This window comes from Monomorium pharaonis, chromosome 7, assembly GCF_013373865.1.
Source record: "Monomorium pharaonis isolate MP-MQ-018 chromosome 7, ASM1337386v2, whole genome shotgun sequence".
NCBI lineage: Eukaryota > Metazoa > Arthropoda > Insecta > Hymenoptera > Formicidae > Monomorium > Monomorium pharaonis.
The window spans coordinates 10,312,629-10,333,474 of NC_050473.1; the positions used below are offsets into that span (position 1 = coordinate 10,312,629).

At 33.9% G+C, this 20,846-nt stretch overlaps 5 protein-coding genes across 6 annotated transcripts; all 5 read left to right on the plus strand.

The window, feature by feature from the left end:
* Positions 1–404: 404 nt before the first annotated feature.
* LOC118646521 (zinc finger X-chromosomal protein-like) lies at positions 405–846 on the plus strand. The gene is made up of 2 exons (XM_036289597.1): positions 405–408; positions 461–846. Exons 1-2 carry the CDS (start codon positions 405–407, stop codon positions 844–846), a joined length of 390 nt encoding a protein of 129 aa, XP_036145490.1.
* A 421-nt stretch (positions 847–1,267) lies between these two features.
* LOC118646605 (MDS1 and EVI1 complex locus protein EVI1-A-like) lies at positions 1,268–3,491 on the plus strand. The gene has a single exon (XM_036289844.1). It carries the CDS (start codon positions 1,305–1,307, stop codon positions 1,866–1,868), a length of 564 nt encoding a protein of 187 aa, XP_036145737.1. The 5' UTR covers positions 1,268–1,304; the 3' UTR covers positions 1,869–3,491.
* A 3,012-nt stretch (positions 3,492–6,503) lies between these two features.
* Positions 6,504–7,940, plus strand: LOC118646604. 2 transcript variants are annotated; one of them, XM_036289843.1, is made up of 3 exons: positions 6,504–6,595; positions 6,896–7,410; positions 7,558–7,940. In XM_036289843.1, coding segments are annotated over exons 1-3 (552 nt in total). In that variant the 5' UTR covers positions 6,504–6,593; the 3' UTR covers positions 7,593–7,940. The 2 variants fall into 2 exon arrangements, with proteins under 2 accessions (XP_036145736.1, XP_036145735.1); XM_036289842.1 differs by having other exon boundaries at positions 6,896–7,940.
* A 1,491-nt stretch (positions 7,941–9,431) lies between these two features.
* On the plus strand, positions 9,432–15,135 carry LOC118646522 (gastrula zinc finger protein XlCGF7.1-like). Its single transcript, XM_036289598.1, has 4 exons — positions 9,432–9,471; positions 11,188–11,463; positions 12,874–13,113; positions 14,822–15,135. The coding sequence occupies exons 1-4, from the start codon at positions 9,432–9,434 to the stop codon at positions 15,133–15,135; spliced, it is 870 nt and encodes a 289-aa protein (XP_036145491.1).
* On the plus strand, positions 14,022–20,725 carry LOC118646606 (zinc finger protein 568-like). The gene is made up of 2 exons (XM_036289845.1): positions 14,022–17,117; positions 18,664–20,725. The coding sequence occupies exons 1-2, from the start codon at positions 16,991–16,993 to the stop codon at positions 18,966–18,968; spliced, it is 432 nt and encodes a 143-aa protein (XP_036145738.1). The 5' UTR covers positions 14,022–16,990; the 3' UTR covers positions 18,969–20,725.
* The last annotated feature ends 121 nt before the right edge of the window (positions 20,726–20,846 follow it).

The following is a 20,846-nucleotide window of genomic DNA, read 5'->3' on the forward strand; positions in this document are numbered from 1 at the left end:
ATTACTTAAATATAATACTTCAGTATAATTATTTTGATGATTAACATAAATTGCAATTATTTAAATTTTTAGATTTTTTTATTTTACATATTTTTTTGATGCGCGTGAAACAGCTTTTTCTTTTAGTCCTTTCAGATATATTTTTCAGATACAATTTTTGCTATTGCAGTACATGACATTTTTCGCCAACGTGGGAACTTCTATTTTAATTTTTCTATATTAATTTTAGACTCGGAAAAGATTTAGTCCAATATATCTTTATATGGCACATATTTATAATTAAATATTTTTTATTTCTGTATTGTATTGCACTGAAAAGATACAATGAGCAACTGTCACACTTATTATCAAACGTGCATAGAGAAAACTTAAGTGATATAATCTTTCCATCTAACATAACGTCCATGGGTGAGACTTGGTTCATTAGGGTTGATCTTCGGGGGAATCATTTTTTTTGCAGGAATTATTTCGTATTGGGAGCAGCATCTCGGCCCTCATGCTTCATCGTTACAGAATTACTATGCCGGCTCCATGGTCTCTAACACCTCAGGACCCGATTGGCATCCCGAAAACACGACAAAACAACAGCAGCAGCAGCAGCAACAACAACGAAACGAAGAGAATCGACGGTATCGGTGTCCCAAGTGCGGCAACGGTTATAAATACACGCGCGACATGCAGAAACATATGCGATTCCAGTGCGGTCAGGAGCCGAAATTCCAGTGTCCTTATTGCCGCAGGCGATCTAAGGTGTCGTCAAATATGTACACACACGTGCGCAACAAGCACAGCGATCAATTGATATACATAATAGATCTGAACAAACAATCCTCGACGCTTCAATGAAGCGAAGAGGTGTTTTTCCGACCAAATTATTTCGACGTAAAAAGATAAAGTTATTTCTAATAATCAGAGATCAATCGAACGTTGTAAATATTGTGATGTTTATTTCACGTCTTATTTTTTATTTATTTATCAGATTATCATAGTATCTGAATTCTGAAAATCTCTACTCAGAAGGACGCTTCTTGAAGATGCATACACAAAATAATATTAGGAATATAAATAAAATTATTATGGAATATTATTGATAACCTAAATTGTACATGATAAATAAATTAAACAAATTAAAATATTTGATATTTCATTTGTAACAGATTTATTGTATTTCTAGATGTCTGCAAAATTAGTTCCAGAAATATGCGACGAGCGAACCCTATTTTTATTTTGTTTCGTAGCAATCCGTATTTCTGTGTGTGTGAGATACATGTGAGACGCGATTCCCACGAGACTCGATTATGTAGATGACTGAAGAGCATGGACGAAAATGTTTCTCTCTATCCGATGTCGTGTATCCAGTGATCTCGCTAGCCGTCACTAACCGCAGCCCGAAATTTTCGATTTTTTTTCTAGATTCGCTTTACGGACAGGTGCACCCATCGTCTTACGTACATCCTCAGGTAATGTCCGCTGGCGGTGTGACCGCGGAATCTTATCAGCCTCGAAGAGACAATCTGAGTGCGATGGAGAATACGGAGGAGAATTCGTATCTTTACGTCGACTCGACCCATCGTCAGGAAACCGCTGTAGCACCGATCCCTACGACGCGCTGGCCGGACAGCGTGCCGAACACGATCGTGAGGAAGAAGTTCCACTGTCCCAGATGCAACAGCGGCTACACCAGACTTTCCGACATGAAGACGCACTGCCAGTTCCAATGCGGCAAGGAACCGCGATACCAGTGTCCGTACTGCACGAAGAAAGCAAAGTTCTCGTCGAACATGTATGTGCACGTACGACGGATGCACAAGGACAAGAAGTTGCAAATCATCGATCTGTATAAACAGCTATCGAGAGTACGCTGCTGAAGACGCAGGTCAATGACGAAGAAATCGAACGCAGAGATATTTTATAGAAAACGCTTCGCGCGGTTAATGCCGAACAAGTTTGAGATAAAATGCTTTTTATAACGAGTGTATACCTGGGAAATAGCAACGCAAACTGCCCATGTAGGAAGATGTATTGCAAAATTAAGAATTACATCGTTTTTTTTACCTCGTTGAAAATTTGTTATTATATTATACATTATTTGAGATATTAATATTTATTGTAATTAGTTGAAAAAGTTAAAATTTAGATTATTTGCAAGCTACCTGAGCACAGTAGCTTCACTAATATGTTTAACTTAAAGAAAAAAGTTGTACGTTAAATACATTTAGTAATAAATGCGAATTATTTTTTTATTATGACAATATAATTTTTTAAAATAATTGTATTATCATCGTAACAACGATAAATTATTTAAGAAACTATATTAAAATATGTGTAACATTATAACGAGACATATGATGTCTTTTACAACAACTGCTTTAATTTTTTTGTATAGAGACGAATTTTTTAAGAATAATATTTGATTAAAGACTTAGAAAAATATATCAAAAATTACAAACCTTTATAAAATACAAAAAATTATGAGTGAAAGAAGAGAGATCAATGGAAGCTGGTTTCTTGTGGTCCATAAAAGAATTAATATTTAATATATTACAAGCTGTTATTTATAATTATTATTAGTTTATAATATTTAAACTAATATTTAGTAAATTAATTATATTTACAACGGTAATTGCGTCAAGAGTTCTAGTCGCAAATATTTATTTTATTATTTACATAGAGAATAATTTATGTTTATATACGCGTCTTTAAAATTTGTGATCAAAATGTTTAAAATAAAATTTGTTTTTGTATATTGCGTATTCAACCCACAGTGTTTCCCGTGAACTTTCAGAAGCCTCTTATTTTCTTTGTTCCTGTAAATTTAACTTTCTAATAAGTATAATGCTTTTTTTTTCTAACGAAATTAAAAACTGAGTGGCTGTAACTTAAAAGGTTGAAAATAGTATTTTCTGCATGATAGGAAAATTTTTTCCCCAGTAATCTCGGTTTTTAATAATAAAATTTCTTTTTGTATATTTTTAAGGTAATATATTTTATGTATTGTTGTATGATACGCAATATTAATGAATACATGATGTTTTTCAGGGATGAAAGTATCCTCGCTTTCAATATTAGGGATAGAACATAAGCAGATCGTCAGGCGTCGTTATCGGAAATGGAACAAGGTGGGAAGTCCGAGATATCCCTGTACTAATTGCCCAAGCACGTTCGGACAGAAGAAGAGTCTTCTTACGCATTTGAGATACGAATGCGGACAACCGCCTCGATTCAAGTGCCCTTATTGCGATCTAATTTCGAAAAAATCGTCGAACGTACAGAAGCACATTCGCCGAAAGCACGAGGGTTACGCGGTCTACGTCCAGGACATCGGTCGATTTATAAATACTGTGACTGCAATAAATTGTATATCTGCGAGAGAGGAAACATGTACACAAGATAACTAATGCGGTTACATTTATTAACAGTGTGCAATTTGCGTATGTAAATAAATTGTACGTCTCTACGATATTAAGCAAATATATGAAACGCAAAAATAATGCATTTGCATTTTAAAGTTTATGCATTTTAGAAAACATTTTTTATTATTTTTTATTATTGTAATAATGTTGACCAAGGGATTAAAATTGAGGATTTTTAAGTTTGAAGACGAGATGTAATAATTGTTGCAATTGTTGTTTTGAAGACAATAGTAAGCTGTTCAATTTTTGAATGATTACATTTACTTCCTGGTTATTTTTATTTTTTATTTTTGTCTATTTTAATCTAACAGCCATTGTTAAACCTCGGATAAAGGTCGATAATAACGGGATGAAGGGAATTTGATCAACGCACGCGAAATCTTCTGACACTGGCTTTAATTTTCAGGTTTTTGTACGTCCTTTGGATTGACGAGAGACGGCTCTCGGAAATCTAACAGAAGCATGCGATTTCCCTGCACGAATTGTACGAGCGTGTATAGCACGAAGGGCAGCCTGATGACTCATCTGAGATACGAGTGCGGACAACCGCCTCGGTTCAAGTGTCCCTACTGCAATCTTGTCTCGAAGAAGACGTCCAATGTGCATCAGCATATACGGCGAAAACACAAGGACCAGATTGTTTGCGTCCAAGACATCCAACATCCGTGCAATATCCGATATAACACACGTGTTGTTCGTTAAACGTTGCAATAATAAATGTGATATCTTGTTCTATAAAAGGATATTGAATTTCATATAACCTCGAACAAATTCGACAAACGAATACTAATCTGAATCAGTTAAAAAGTCATGGTTTTTCTTCATTTATTAATTAGTCTTGTTTATCTCATTCGTTCGCGAAGTGGAATACAATGGACGATTCTCCAAAGGATTCGGGATTGTTCTCGAGCCAATCATCTGTGATATTAAAAAAAATTTTTTATAATATATTTTTATTTAGGTTTATTGATTATTATGGCGTTTTTTTATGTGAGCTTTATTGATTTTTTTGATTGCTGTTGACGCCCAAGTTCAATTATCCTATACTATTGACATTTATGGGCGCTCAATAATGTCGTTTATTATGAATTGTAAGCGTTTATAAGCTAATACTCGACACTTATATTTTTACTGCTTAGCATCTAAATATTGTTTATGCTTTTATGTTTTATGTTTAACATTTATACAATATTGAATAAAAATAGGAATCAATTAGAATGTTTTTATTGTGGTAAAGTAACTTAGAGTTTTAATGATCTGTTATATATTTTTTAAAGAATACGTATACTGGTGAAAAGTTTCTTTGATCCATAACGTCGGGTTTGCGGCGAAATTTCTCCCAGCGAAAACTTAAAAATTAAATTATCGATTTCAGGAACCTGAGTTCTCTCGTCAATCGTTGTATCCTCGATCATAAATGCGTAATGTGTCGACCTATGTCGAAGCTTGAAAATCGAGCTCCTCTCGCCCAATCTTTTTCGATGTCGGGTGGTAACTCAAACGTAATATCCTCTAACAAAGGCTTGTGCTTTTAGTTTTCAGGTCTGCCAGGAGGGCAAGAGAGAACATTCAGACGTTTCCCTGCCCGAATTGTACGAGCGTATTCTTGAGACGGAAGGGCCTGCGGGAGCACCAGAACTACGAGTGCGGCCAGTTGCCGAGATTCCAATGTCCTTACTGTAATCATCGGTCGAAACTGATATCGAACCTTTACAAGCACGTGCGCCGTAGGCATCGTGGCGAGATAGTCTGGTCGATCGACCTAAAGGAGAAGTGAAACGTCCGCAAGGCGCGATTCTTTTGGGTACCGTTCAGCGCGTTGTTCGCCATTAAAAATAAAAAAAATCCGGCCGTAGTTTCACTGTCACAATGCAAGATAACGATGCAACATAACACGCGGATGACTTTCTTTATTGGGACAGCACTTCCAACAGTCGTGGTGTACGAATGTCTGCAGTGTTCTCTTCCGCTTTTTGACTATCATACACTAGAAACATGTAATTTGTCTAACATGCAGTTTATTTAATCTTTCTTTCTTTAGCATGTCTCTCTTACTCGTCGTCGGATGACCAAGAACGCGTCGCGCATCGACTGTTCGACTCCGTTTTGCATTTCTTTCTTCTGCTTGCAGACAATATCTTTTTCAACCGGCCGGTGCGAGGCAAGCCCAGATTGTCCGCGCAACGGCGAGTACGAATTCGGCACGAGGAAATCGGCAGGTTTCCCTGTCCGAAGTGCAACAGCGTCTTCAACCGGAAGAATAATCTGCAGAAGCATCTTAAGTACGAGTGCGGCCAATTGCCGAGGTTCAAGTGCCCATACTGCCATTACCGCTCGAAGAAGACCTCGAACATTCGCGCGCACATTCGCGGGCTTCACGCCGGCTGGGACGTTTACGTGATCGATCTGAGCGCGAGTTGCATTTAATTTCGAATGATCCGAGCGACATTGATTGTTCCTATGACGAAATCTTGTTTACGTTAACTTGCACGCTGAACGCTGTAATTAAAAAGTTGTTAATTTTTGTATTACCGTTTTAAGTTATTGATTGTTATTAGCATGTATCGTTTCTCTCTCTGTATAAATTATTATAATTATATGAAAATAGATTGTGAGTTGCATTTACACGTGTGTGTATGTGGACTTTATATTGCGCACCACAGGAAGATTCATTCAACTTGGATGTCGAGCTTAGTCGGCGCGATTTATATTACCGGATATATGTCATAATCGATGGCTGTGATTTTTCTTGTTCTCTCGATGTCCCTTTCTGTCGCCGATAGACGCCGATGACCTCTTGTCTTCACGCCCTTGCGAACTCTGACAAGATCCGAACGTTTTCTTGCAGATGTACATCTGGTGCACCTGGGCGGCTTCAAGATGCCATCTAGCTCGAAGATCCAGCCTCGGCACAAGTTCCCTTGTCCGAACTGCAGGAGCGTCTTCAGCAGGAAGAACAACCTCTACTCGCACGTCAAGTTCGAATGCGGGCAGCTGCCGCGATTCGGCTGTCCCTACTGCGAGTACGCCTCGAAGAAGTCGTCCAACATACGCGCTCATATACGCAGAAAGCATCCTGACTGCGAGGTCGACGTGATTCCGCTTCTCTAACGCCGCTACCGAAGACTGAGAATTTCACAATGGAGAAATTCTCCCCGTTGAATTGCAAGATTCCCCTGAATGTATAGCATTTAAAAACTATTTAATTTATGTTATTCCGATTGTTATTGCTGCCCTCATTACTTCTCTAACGCGGAAGAATATCGCGTTCCCTCCGTCCGATCATCGACAATTTCTTCACGCAAGACAACACCTTCGCTTATCACCGTTACAACTAATTACAACTGAAGAATGTTTAACATGCACAAACACCGATCACCGGTCCCTTTCCTACCTCGTCTCTATCGCCTCTCTGTGTCGGACATTCGCCTGTCGCGATACGAGGAGCTTTGACGCGAGCGGGGGCGTCTTTTTTGTTTCAGGCTTGAATTACTGTATGTTTGCCACGGTACCATCGGTTACCCAGAGCTACGTTCTCCAGTCGTACGTCCCGACGGCGATCACGACGACGACGACGATAGCGATGCGAACGAACGACGCGGACATTGGCGGCACGAGGATGCCGAACAGGAGGTTCCCCTGCGCGAATTGCAACAGCGTTTTCAGCCGCAAGGGTGGCCTCACTTATCATCAGACATTCGAGTGCGGTCAGTCGCCGCGATTCAAGTGCCCGTATTGCGTCTACTGTGCCCGGCACAACTCGAACGCGCGTCGACACGTGCGGAAATGCCATCCCGGTCGGGAGGTGCGCACGATCGACCTGTGCAAGTTGCAGCAACACGACCCTTGAGGCCAGGCGTCTACTCGGAAGATCGACGTCGTCCCCGAAGAACAACGATTCGCGGAGATCAAAGACGTCGGGCGATACTGCGAAACGGGACGCCGGACATCGTGCGAAGATCCTTCTCTTGTCGAAGCGCCGCAGCTAGGAAGAATGGTAGAGATCCTGAAGAGCTTATTAATCTAGTTCTTGTAGTGCGGTATTGTTTGAAATATATTTATTCGAAGAATACCGTAAACATTCCCTAGGATTCGCGACGGAAGATCATATCGTGTAAACATGGATATATCTGTTTTTTTTCAGGGACGTGGGGCATCGTGAGCTTCCGTCCGCATTAATGGTTTCTCTTCGCGTTTTGATTCCGCTTGGTCAACTTGAAGATGGAAGATGTAACTGTGCATATGTTGTCTGCGTCTCGAACACGGCATGATGTTTAAGAACAATATTTAAGAACAATATTTAGGAAGTATATAAAGAAAGATCAGTGCCAAATAGTGCGTAGTTTTACGCGATTTTATCTATGGTTGATTGCGATTTACACGTGGACATTAATTCACGACAAATTTGTATAAAGAATTGTGAATATCTCTGTTGCTAGAAAATATAACAAATCATTATCAACTGTTTCTACAAAGTGATTACTGTTATTAGTTGTAAGACTAATAATAAAGTCTTTAATTAATTAAATAGTCTAAAAAACGAAATAGATTTTAATTAATTAAAAGACTAATAATTTTGTCTTTTAATTAATTAAAAGAAACTTTTAATTGCGTGTGGAAGTTTTGAGAATTGTATAACTATCTACACTATAATTTATTCTACGAGAAAAGATTATTCTGCATAGTAATATATTTTATAAATATAAATATTGTTAATTTCAGTGCAGCATCAATTGACAGATATTTTATTGGTTGTTTTTACTTCTATTGTTTTATAATTTTTAATTTTATACACATGTAGTCTTATAAAAATAAATAATATTATAAAATAGTGTTTAGTGAAAAATATGACACGATAATTATTAAACACTTACAAGATTTGTATAAAGTCTTTAAACATATTAAATTATAAATTTTATGTAGGTTTACGAACCAAAAATTATTTGTGATAGTTCAGTATTATTAAGTTAAGATTTTTTTTTCTATAAATATTCTATTGGATTATTGCAAATTTTATAGAAACACGTTTGAAATTCTTTGATCTCTAACTTTAGATTACTGCTTTAGATTTATGCTTGTAAAGATCATGACTATTTCGAATGTTTATTAACAAAACTTGATTTTTATTCTATTCAAATTACTGTCTACTTGCATAGTCTATATATGTGTTCTGTACGTACTAAATAAAATGTCATTATTAAATTTTAACATCTTTATTCCTTTCTGAAATTTTCTAAAAATTTGTTGTATTATCTCTTAATTTTTTTTATGTGTATAAAGTAAAAGTAGGTAATAGAACTGGGAACTTATTTTATATGGAAAATATTGCATTCTAATGACAATTGCTGGGAGTTATTGCAGTTGTTGTAAAATCTACTTTAATGAATAACGAATTTTATGCAACAACGGTTTTTTCTTTGATATACTAATATCATACATATATCGTATTCTATATTGAAACTTAAATATGTATATATACATGTAGTCATTTTGACACTTTTTTAAATACTTAAGTTAAACTTAAATTTTGAAACTTTATTAATTGAATATTAACTAATTAACACATCAAGCGTTTTGTACAAATTAAGTCTTACATTTATATCAGAATAATGTTAATTTGAAAACGAATTCCATATTATTTATTTTACTTTATGCATCTATCTCTATAATTTATGTGTGAACAAGAAATTAGAAAGCATTGAATATAGCTGCAGCTTCTAAAATAATTTAAATAATTTTTCTTTTTATCGATCATTATTATTTGTATTAATAATACATTTAGTGAAACAATGGATTCATGGAATTAAAGTGACTTTTTAAGTTTTTTTATGCGAAACTCAGTGCTGAACATTTTCCAAATTTGAATTCGGTTTTGGCGTCACAGCGATTCTGTAAAGTCCAGCGCAGATTACCGCATCGTAATTGTTAGGTCGTTGCAAATCGGCGATAATTTTTGACACGACATTCCTCTTACTTTTGTTTCAGATTCTATTCTGCCTACGGGAGTGATCAACAGGCATGACGTTGTGCCCGCCGCAACAAACGAACAGCCACTGTCGTACCGCCTAGAAGTAGTCGATGGCAAATTTCCCCTTAAAAAGCTGAAATTTCTTTGTCCCAAGTGTCCGAGTTTTTTTAGTTATAAGCACAATCTTTTTTATCATTTGAAATTTCAGTGCGGTCAGTCGCCGCGATTCAATTGTCCGTATTGCGACTACCGCGCTCGGCACATCTCAAATGCTCGTCGACACGTGCGGAAATGCCATCCCGATCGGGAGGTGTGTACGATCGACCCGTACAAGTTTTAACGCAATCCTTGAGAATTCATTCTTTAGTTTTATATTTTTGAAATAAATTGCTATTTTCTATATTTTTTATGTTTTTATAATTTTATAAAAATATAAAAAGAAAGAATTATAAATAGTTTAATAAGAAATGTGATAATAGGGGAGATGGTGGAAATGTGGCGCACTTAAGAAAATGTGAAATACTTTCAACGAAAAATGTTTTAAACGTAATAAAATAAAGGATAAAATTAACATTGAATATCTTACCTATTAGTATGTGATTAATAATAAAATTTTTATAATATATGAAAATATTGCAATTTGGAAAACAGTTATTTGCGCTTATTATCTAGCACATTGTGTAATGCGGCGCACTGGTTTCTACATTAAAATATTATTAAAATTGATACTATTTTCTGATTTTATATTAAATTGTAATTAAAAAAATTAAAACAGAAAGTGTTTTTTTTTAATTATTATTAAATAATGGATGAAGCATAACAAAATAAAAGTTGTAGAATTTTCTACAGATTATCAAAATAGAGTTAGAAATCAATAATGTCTATAAAAATATAATAGATTTAGATATGTACATATATTTGTGTGTGTATATGTGTGTGTGTGTGTGTGTGTAGCGTTTGCATCGCGTTATCCAGACGCACTTTTTTGACAAAATTATTAATTATTGTAATTAAATAAACTGTTATAAATATAATCAAATATAGGATTTGAAAAATTAAGAATTCGGTTTTTTTCAATAACAGCTTATTATCATGAAATAATTTTGAAGAAACAAAACTGTATAGATTTATTTGCGGTGTAAATTTTAGAGGAAAAGTATATTTTTAAATTATTTTTAGTCGATAGAAATTCAAACAAAAAATGGATTGTTATGAAATTTTGTGTATATCTTATATATATCTTAAATACAGCTGCATCAAATAGCATTAATAATCGAAGTGTCTGACAATGCATCTTGTTACAATAAAGGTGCGCCGCGTTGCCCCTGTCTTTCCTATAATATAATAATAATTCATTTACGCTTTACATTTAGATAACTATATTATTAAACTTAACAATTATTTTTTAAAATAAAATTTTATTCTTATTTTAGCAATTGTGAAGACTATACTTGTTCTGTGTAAAGCAAATAAAATATTATTTAATTTTCCTATTCGTATTGCTTCTTATCCAAAAAATTCTTGTTATTTCTTAATTTTGTGTATGTATGTATATATGTATATGTGTATATAAGTAATAATAAATCATCATTAAAAAAAAGTGATTTTGTTGAAAGAATAGCTCGGAACGGAATTCGTTCTTAACGTCTTTTATATGAAATATTGAGCGCTGAAAGCTTTCTGATCTCAAGCTCGGCCTTGACGTCTCGACGATTTCGCAGAAATTCAGCGCAGATTACCAAATTGCAACGAGGTCTTACAAATCGACGACGACAATTTCTGACGTATCCCTCGCTTCTGTTTCAGATCACGTTTCACCAGTGATCTACAGGCACGAATTTGTACCCGTTGTGACAAAGGAACAGCCGACGTATCGCTCAGCCGATAGCGACGGCAATGTTCTCGTCGTAAGGCCGAAGTTTCCCTGTCCTAGGTGTCCGAGTGTCTTCAGTCACAAGACCAGCCTTTGCTACCATACGAAATTTGAATGCGGCCAGTCGCCGCGATTTAATTGCCCTTACTGTGCTTATCGCACGAAACACGTGTCGAACGTGCGTGCTCACGTGCGTAGGAAACATCCTGGCAATGATGTATATGCCATCGACGTGTGCAAAGTAAACTCGTAATATAAGATCAATGATGTTTAAAAGCTTTGTAAAGCTGTTTTTTTAGACGATGAGAAATTATAAAATTAATATGCAAAGTACAGAGAAACCGAAAACACTGTAATTTTTTTTATTTGAGAAAGGTGTTCTATTTTCGTTAATTTTAAGAATTCGTGGCAGAATTAATGATTCTAGTCGAATATGTGTGCAATTGGGTCATATTCAATACAATTTGATAAGCATACATCCATTTGTATAATATTAATAGTTAACATGACGAAACTAGTTGTCTTCCATATAACAAAATTACAAAGACAATTCTGTATTTCATCATTTTTATATAAAAAAGCTGTATTCCTGTGCACAATTGTTAAGCACATTTATATATTTGTTCGTGTACAATATCTCTATACGTTTATATCTTACTATATCTATGTATAAAGAGATTTTTAGAATCCGATATACCAACGATATGATTCTTTAATCTTGTTAAATATAGATTATTTATAATCTACTGCGTTATTTTGTATCATATTTTTACATTTTGTTATTTATATTACAATAAACTTAGGTGCTTATATGTTAATAAAATTATTAATGTATAATAGTTTTACTTTGTAGTTAAATTAATGCTTGTGATATCAAATTATCTTTTAGGCAATATTTTCAACCGTTATTCTTAAACCTTGACTCAACAATTGTTGTGCTTCTTCTTGGCAAATTTTTCTCCAACGAATTATTTTTCTATAATAATTAATCGTTCATTTGCGTTCTAAATATTAACTGGTGATTAATATGAGTAATCAGAGGGTAAGTATTCTTTGAGAATTGCACGACATAGTTATGCGCGAATTAATCCAAGTTGAATTAAAACTATTACTTGCACTTTATTGTACGCTAGTGAAGACCAGGACTGTTTTATTTAATAAAATTTTTTATTCTACGCAGAATATAATATATTTGTGTAGATACGTGTTGTGCAAGTGCCAAATAAAATGTCATTAAGTTTTAACATTTGTGTTCTATCCAAAATTCTGCATTATTTTCTAATTTTACATATGTACATACTTATTTTTATGTATAAACAAATGAGATTGAAAAACAATGAATGTATGTAGCCTCCGAAATAAAATAAATTGTTAACGATGATGATTCAACATTATTTATAGTAATAATATGGTTGGGAAAAAAGGACTGTTCCACAGAATTGAAGTGGTTCATAAAAACTTTTACGCAAAACACTGAGCGTTGAAAACTTTCTGATCTCAAGCTTAGCCTCGACACCTTGACGATTTCGCAGAGTCCGGCACAGATTACCGAATGGTAATGAGATTTTTGAACATTGACGATGATTTCTGATGTGACGTTTCTTTTGCGTCTGTTTCAGACTGTAGTTTGCCATTGACCCATGGATTGGTGCCAATGGTGAGAAAGAAACAACCAACGTACCGTCGAATTCACGACATCAAGAAATCGAAGTTTCCCTGTCCTAAGTGTCCAAGTGTCTTTAGTAACAAGAACCATCTTTATTATCATTTGAAATTCGTGTGCGGCCAGTCACCGCGATTTGTATGTCCTTATTGTGGCTATCGCACGAGTTGGGGCTCGAACGTGCGTGCCCATGTGCGTAAGAAACATCCTGGCAATGATATATATGTTATCGACGCGTGCAAAGTAGATTTGTAAAATAACATCAAGGCTGTTTAATCCAAGTTTTGTAAAATTATTATATTTTTTTTTATTTTTTAGGCGAGGAAAAACTTTATTTTTCCCCGCACGATTCTAAATGTACGCGATTTTATCTTTTGTATTTTAAATTATAATACAAAATACTAGAATTATTACACATTACTTCTACATAAAAGCAATTATTGAAGCCAAATGATTTTTAGTTTTATGAGTTTTATATATAGAGTTTTATGAGTTATGTAATTATATTAGGTATTTTATTTAAACATATAAAATTACTTTTTGAAATTATATTGAGAATTATGTCACCTTTGTTAAAAAAAATTAATAAAAATTATAAAATTAATGTGCAAAGAGACCGAAAACACTATTTTTTTTAATTTGAGAAAGATTCTATTTTCGTTAATTTTAAGATAAGAATTCGTGGCAGAATTAACAATTTTAGTCGAATATATGTATTTTTTAGATACGCAATTCTATCATATTCTGTATCTATATGTTTTGATCAATGTCTATTTGAATAATATAAATAATTAATCTGACTAGACTTGTACTTTATTATCTTTTATATAACAGAGAGAATACTATATTTCATTATTTTTATCTAAAAAAAAAGCGATATTCTATGCCATCATATTTGTATAATTGTTTATATACTGTATATCTATATGTTTATATCTCATTATATCTATAAAGAAATTTTTGGAATATCCAATATATCAATTAATGGGTTTTTAATTTTGTTAAATATAAATTATTTATAATCTACTGTGTTATTTTGTATCATTTTTTTATACTTCTTCATTTACATTACAATAAATTTAATTGCTCATGTGTTCATAAAATTTATAATTTATGTCGATTTTATTTTATTGAAAATTAATGCTTGTGATATCAAATTATCTTTTAAGCAATATTTTCAATCGTTATTTTTAAACCTCGACTTATTGATCGTTTCGCGTCGCTGTCTACTTAACAAATGTTTCTGCAGCGAATTTTTCTGTAATAATTATTTGCATATTCTAAGTGTTAAATGGCGATTAATATGACTAATCACAAAATAAGTTCTCTTTGAGGATCGCGCGGCATAGTTATGCGCGAATCGATGTAAGAGTTGAATTAAAACTGTTACTTGCACTTTATTGTACATTTGTGAAGACACTGACTATTTCGTTTAATGAAACTTTTTATTCTACGCAGAATGCGGTCTATTTGTTTAGATTATACATATTGTGCAGGTACCAACTAAAATATCATTATTAAATTTTAACATCGATTATGCTATCCAAAATTCTGCATTACTTTTTAATTTTGCATATACATATTTATTTTCATGTGTGAACAAATGAGATTGGAAAGCGTCGAATATATGTAGCTTTAAAAATAGAATAAATTGTTAACGATAATAATTTAACATTATTATAATAATAATACGTTTAGGAAAAAAGAATTGTTCCATAGAGTTGAAGTGGTTTATAAAATCTTTTACGCGAAACACTGAGCGTTGAAAACTTTCCGATCTCAAGCTTGGCCTCGACACCTTGGCGATTTCGCAGAGTTACCAGCACAGATTACCGAATCGTAACGAGATTTTTACGAAACGAACGATGATTTCTGATTTGACGTTTCTTTTGCGTCTGTTTCAGACCATAGTTTGCCATTGCTCTATGAATTGGTGCCCATCGCGAGAAAGAAACAACCGATGTACCATCGAGTCGACGTCGACACCAATTTACTCGCCACGAAGCCGAAGTTTCCCTGTCCTACGTGTCCAAGTGTCTTCAGTCACAAGAACAATCTTTATTATCATTCGAAATTCGAGTGCGGCCAGTTGCCGCGATTTAAATGTCCTTACTGCACCTATCGCACGAAGCACGTGTCGAACGTGCGTGCTCACGTGCGTAGGAAACATCCTGGCAATGATGTATATGCTATCGACGTGTGCAAACTAGACTCGTAAAATAACGTCAAGACTCGTAAAATAACCCAGGTATTCAAATGGTATAATTAAAAAAAAATTTTTTTTTTTTTAGCCTGTTTCTACTAACGGAGATTAACTTTAAGCTGGGTTTAACTTATTCTTTATCTTTTTCTAATTTTTGGAACTAGAATAAGATAACAAAGTAAGTTAAACACGATTAAAGTTACGTTTAAATCCACGTTGGTAGAAAAGGGCGTGGAAAGACTCTTTATTTTTGCGCGTACGATTCTATAGAAACGCGATCTCATTTTCTGTGTTCTGAGTTACAATACAAAACAATCTATTTTTATAATTTTAAGCAAAGAATGCAAAAGTTACAATTTTTTTTCTAGTCGAATGTATGTATTACATATATTTGTGAGATACGATAAGTCACGTTATTTTCTTTTGTAGTATATGATCAATATTTTAATCAACATAAATTGTATATAACGTTATGACAAGGTGAGTCTTACTCTTCGTTGTCTTCCATGTAATGAAATTGCGACGATAATTCGATGTTTTATAAAATACTGATGAACAGAAGCAACATTTCAATCGATTACTGTATACACACAAGCGCATTTATGTATTTATGTATAATATAACATTAATAATAATCTGATTATATTTATATATAAGAGAATTGTAGATGATTTGATACGAAACTTGTTTCTCAACATTGCATATAAATTGTTTATAATCTACTGTGTTATTTTATACCATCTTTTTGTACTTTTTATTATTTATTGTACTACAATAAATTATAGGTGATTATACGCTCGTCTAATTGGTAGTTAATATTAATTTTACTTCGTAGTTAAATTAATGCTCGATATTAAATTAACTTTTAGGCAATATAATCTAAGCTATTTTTAATAAGCGTCGAATGCTTTCTCTCTCATGTCGTTGTTTACCTAGTAAATTCTCACATCTTCACGCCCTCGCCGAATTGTTTCTTTTGTAATGATTCGTCGTTCTTTCGCGTTCCAAGTCAACTGGCAATTAACCCGGCTAATCAATAGGACATGTGCATTTTTCAGAAGGAAAGCATTCATCGAGGAGCACGCGACGCAGATATGCAAATCAATCTGTTCATAAGGCCCAGCACCCACGGCAGGCATGCAAACAGGTGTACTACTGCCCGAGATGTAACGGATCCTTCAATTGGCGCTACAATCTCCAGCATCATCTCAAGTTCGCGTGCGGTCAGTCGCCACGGTTCAACTGCCCATACTGTTCCTTCCGTACGAAACATACGTCGAACGTGCGGGCCCACGTGCGCAGGAAGCATCCTGGCCGCGAGGTCTACGTCGTCGATATCCTCAGCTGGCAGCAACGCGGCGAATCGACGTCTGTCGCGTCGTGAACCTACGACTCTACAGCGACATGGACTTCCTCCACAATAAAAGACGTCGTCCTCAATTGAACTACGGTAGTCCTGAGAAACATTACTCCCCTCACGTGTGACATATCTTTCCTTCCCGCGGAAGATCCACGCCGTTTTTGTGTCGTGGCGAAATGAGTGGCTACTGATCGCACGATTCTCGACATCTAACAAGAGATCTAATGTTTATTTTACTGATCGCTTACTTGAACACTCGAGAAGACTGTTCTCATGTCTCCCTCCCTCTTTCACTATCTTTCTTTTTCTCCCGGTAACTGAAATGGATATAAAGTCAAAATAGAGATTTAGATGTTTGTCACGGGCTTTATGGATGACGAAGACGTTCTGTGCTTTTTTTGCAGTCTCCGAGTCGACGTCGACGCGCACGTGGCGGAAAGACTATAATCGGTCGGTTGCGAACAGGGACCTCGTCATCTCGTCGCGCGATCAAAACGCTAAATCGTTTCCATGTGGCAATTGCAGCAGCGTGTTCAGCATGAAGCACAATCTTCAGTATCACTGGAGGATCGAGTGCGGTCAACCGCCGAGATACAATTGTCCATATTGCGTCTACAGGACGAAACATCCGTCAAACGTGCGCGCTCACGTACGTCGTATACATCCTGGCAACAAGGTCTACGTGGTGGACATACGCAAGACTGATATTCCGCAGTTCTTTTGAATATTTTTTAACCATACTCTCTAAAGTACAATCAGTGAAAAATCAGTCAGTGAAAATGATTTTTAGTGGTAAACTTATAACTTGTCAACCAGTGAAATAAATACACTGATCTTTTAGTGATAATACGCCAAACAAGAAGCCAAAATCACTAAAAGACCGTGAATTCTCGCTAATCATCAGAGTTATAAGTATCACTTGCAAATTATTATACACTGATTGTCATTTAGAGAATAGCTCCGTTTATTGTCGACGTATTTGTTATTTATTCGGGTTAGCTATGTAGCGACGTCTAATAGTCGTCACAGCGTGGCTCTTATAAAATACAATTTTTATTCCCAAACGATCGTGTTGTTGTTTTCCCTCTTTACACTGCGCAAATTATTTGTTTCCTTTTCGTTATGTTTGTTGCATTTTTCTGTGCGATTAGAATAAAGCGTTAGAATTTTATTCTAGAAATATAAAACGCATAAATGTATTACACAAACGTGAAAAAATACGATTTTTTGATGTTATACGTATCTGCATAGATTGCTTACAATTTACTGCATTACCTTGTATTATTTTTTATTATATTCTTTATTATTATTATTATTTTATTAAAACTGTACTAAAAATTATATTATATACATACTATTTGCGTAATTTAATTTATAATTTTTTATTATAACAAAAAAGAGTACAAGTTTCGTGTCAGAGAAGCTTTGTTTGCGCATGATGAAAAATTTATTTCTTTTTCTGTTGATAATTAAGTGAACTGAATATTTATAACTATAGTATTTTATGATAGGACCAATTTGTATTAGTTTTATTTTATTTTATTTTTTTTTTAAGATAAAATTTATCAAAATCTTAATTCATAGAACTAAATCAGGTAAGAAATGCAAAATTCTTAATATTAAAGAAAAAATCTTAATATGAAGAGAATATATTAAGTGTAGCATGAGAATATATATACACACACAGAAAAATTTATTTCAAGAAAATATTGAATTTTATGTCATAACGAGAAAATTGAATTTTAATGTTTAATCCTGGCACTTCGAATATTTTATGTTTTTTTGTACGTGTAAATTTCATCAAAGTACTGTAATATACTAATAAATAACGCTTTTATACATACAGAATCTTGCTATGTTTTTTACGTATGGCATAATACGTGTGGCCTAATCGATCTAGAGTTTATCGAAAAATTAATAATTTAATGACTAAAACTTATACTTTTTTATTTCATCGATTTTGCAACGCATAGATAATCTTTGTATGTAGATCTGTTAATTAAGAGATTATTTGATATATCTTAAGAATGACATAAGAAGAAATGGATCGCAAAACGTGCATTTCCACTGAACATACTTTGCTGTGTATTTGTTTCCGATGCGGGGAAGTTTCAAAGAAGTTTCAAGTTGTTTAATTTCCACTTGCCGCTCTAAGTTACGTTTGTGAAATTTTCTGTTCCCAGAGATTCAATCGGACGGCGTGCAACGATTTCATGCGCATTCCAATCAATGTGTCTACAACCCCGACGGAGCGCAACAATGCAGGAGTTACCCTTGTCACAAGTGCGGCAGCGCGTTTACACGCAAGAACAATTTGTATAATCATCTCAAGTTTCAATGTGGTCAATTGCCGAGGTTCAACTGTCCATATTGCTCGTACCGTACGAAACACTCGTCGAACGTGAGGTCTCATATACGCAGGATACACCCCAATGAAAGTGTCTATGTTCTCGACATTAGCAGCAAGCAGAACTATCAGTCGAAATGAACGATGCAAAGTTTTTTTTGTTTTTGTTTTTTTTTTACAAGCTTTCGTCTACAAGCAAAGCCGCAAAATATATTTCGGAGCAGTTGTGATATCAATTAATTGAATGGTTTATTAGTTACTTTATCAGTATATTTTATTTATTTTATGTAATCGTTTCTGCCATACATATTGTCGTGTTAATCAATTCATTATTATATGTTTGTTTAGTATAATCGATATCATTGATATAGTCTGAATTTAAAGATCACATTTGATGTTTCCTTGCTGCAGAATGTTTGAAAAATATATTTATTTATAAAATGCATCTTATATTTGGAACATTTTATTTTTGAAATATGTTTGGTGGTATATTGTTAAATTATTAATACACTGAATTCGATGTAATTGAATAAATTTTTAGTGTTTAGCTGTCTATGTCGATCTATCACTCTTTTTGATTTCTTAAAATTGCTATTATAACTTGTACTTTCTTAAATGATCTCCTGTTTATCTCTCTCTAAACCCTAGACAGATATTACTACCTAGATATAAGAGATATAGAAATTTTTAGTATGTTTGGGGTGTAACGGTTTCTTTGCCTTGCGGTGGGAAGGAGACAAACAAGTTTCAACTCTCCTGAAATGTCCTCCTAAAATGGCAGCTGCAGAAGTTCGATCGTGACTGTGAAAGTGAAAGCATCCAAAATGTTAGTAAGTCTCACAGACTTAATAGTAGGTAACCATGTCGATCTTTTCGAGGTAAGTATACGCTAAAACTGCAATATTTTGTCAGTGTAACTTTATATTTTTATTACATTTAAATAATAATGTATACGTCTATAGTTAGAAATAGGAATACGCTTCAAGAGGCACAAGTACGAGCATGGTAGCTATAAGTTTGCTTATATTATTTATAAAAAGACATTCGCATTTATAACTTGTGATCTCGGTACTTCTAATTTTACGTCAATTACGGATACAACTAAAAAGCGTTATTGGAATAGAAAAAAAATTGAATGACATATGTAATTTTATAGATTATAAATTACATAAAAGTGTTAGATGCAGATTGTGCGATATATCTATAGGTATATGAAGCTCGACTCGTGAAAGATGCACTTTTAGCAATTCAGCTTTTTTTATTATTATTATGTATATACTTGTCTTATGCTTTGTCTTTGAAATATACTAATTTAGTTAATAATAAAAATTTTGTTTTACTTTAAGCTTCTATAACTTTTCCTTATTTTTAAGCTTTTATAACTTTTCCTTATTGTGGTTTCAAAATAAATTGTACATAATTTGCTTAACCAATTTTTGATGTTTCGACTAAAAATAAGAGGGATAATATATGTTTGCATGAAATATAAACAATTAAAATTTTAGGTCTTTTAGAAACAAAAATTAAGGATAATAACTTAGCTTAAGATAATGAAATTAATGCGTATGTTGATTAACATACAACATACTGATAAACTGATGTGTAATCAATAAGAATTTTTTTGTTACAGATATTAAACCTTGCTACGTTCGACTTTCACGGCTCTCGCAGGAAGGCTGTCGCCAAACTAAACACCGTATCCATTTAGCTTTGCGTAAAAAACTTTTTTGTTCAAACAATTGCGGGCGTTCCTTCGGAACTTTAAATTCCATGTTGAAGCATCTGCATTATGAATGCCATTATCCGCCATCTCTAATGTGTTCATTCTGTAATAATTATCGTTCGAGATCGATTACCAGTATTTATCAACACGTGCTTAAACGACATATAAAAAAAAATATTTTATAAGATTCTTTTGTTTCTGTTTGCGAAGATTTACTTAAGCACATTCTTTAATGCGATATCTTGCATTAATATTTTAGAAATAGATTATTACCAAAGAAGTAAATTGTTTTTGTA

What these genes read in the sequence shown, in the direction of transcription:
- LOC118646522 (XM_036289598.1), top strand. Translation starts at nt 9,432, where the DNA reads ATGACGTTGTGCCCGCCGCAACAAACGAACAGCCACTGTC. An exon ending in ACAAACGAACAGCCACTGTC is followed by an intron (nt 9,472 to 11,187) that starts GTACCGCCTAGA and finishes CTTCTGTTTCAG; the next exon opens with ATCACGTTTCACCAGTGATC. An exon ending in GAACGTGCGTGCCCATGTGC is followed by an intron (nt 13,114 to 14,821) that starts GTAAGAAACATC and finishes CGTCTGTTTCAG; the next exon opens with ACCATAGTTTGCCATTGCTC.
- LOC118646606 (XM_036289845.1), top strand. Translation starts at nt 16,991, where the DNA reads ATGTGGCAATTGCAGCAGCGTGTTCAGCATGAAGCACAATCTTCAGTA. An exon ending in GGACGAAACATCCGTCAAAC is followed by an intron (nt 17,118 to 18,663) that starts GTGCGCGCTCAC and finishes TTCTGTTCCCAG; the next exon opens with AGATTCAATCGGACGGCGTG.
- LOC118646605 (XM_036289844.1), top strand. Translation starts at nt 1,305, where the DNA reads ATGACTGAAGAGCATGGACGAAAATGTTTCTCTCTATCCGATGTCGTG.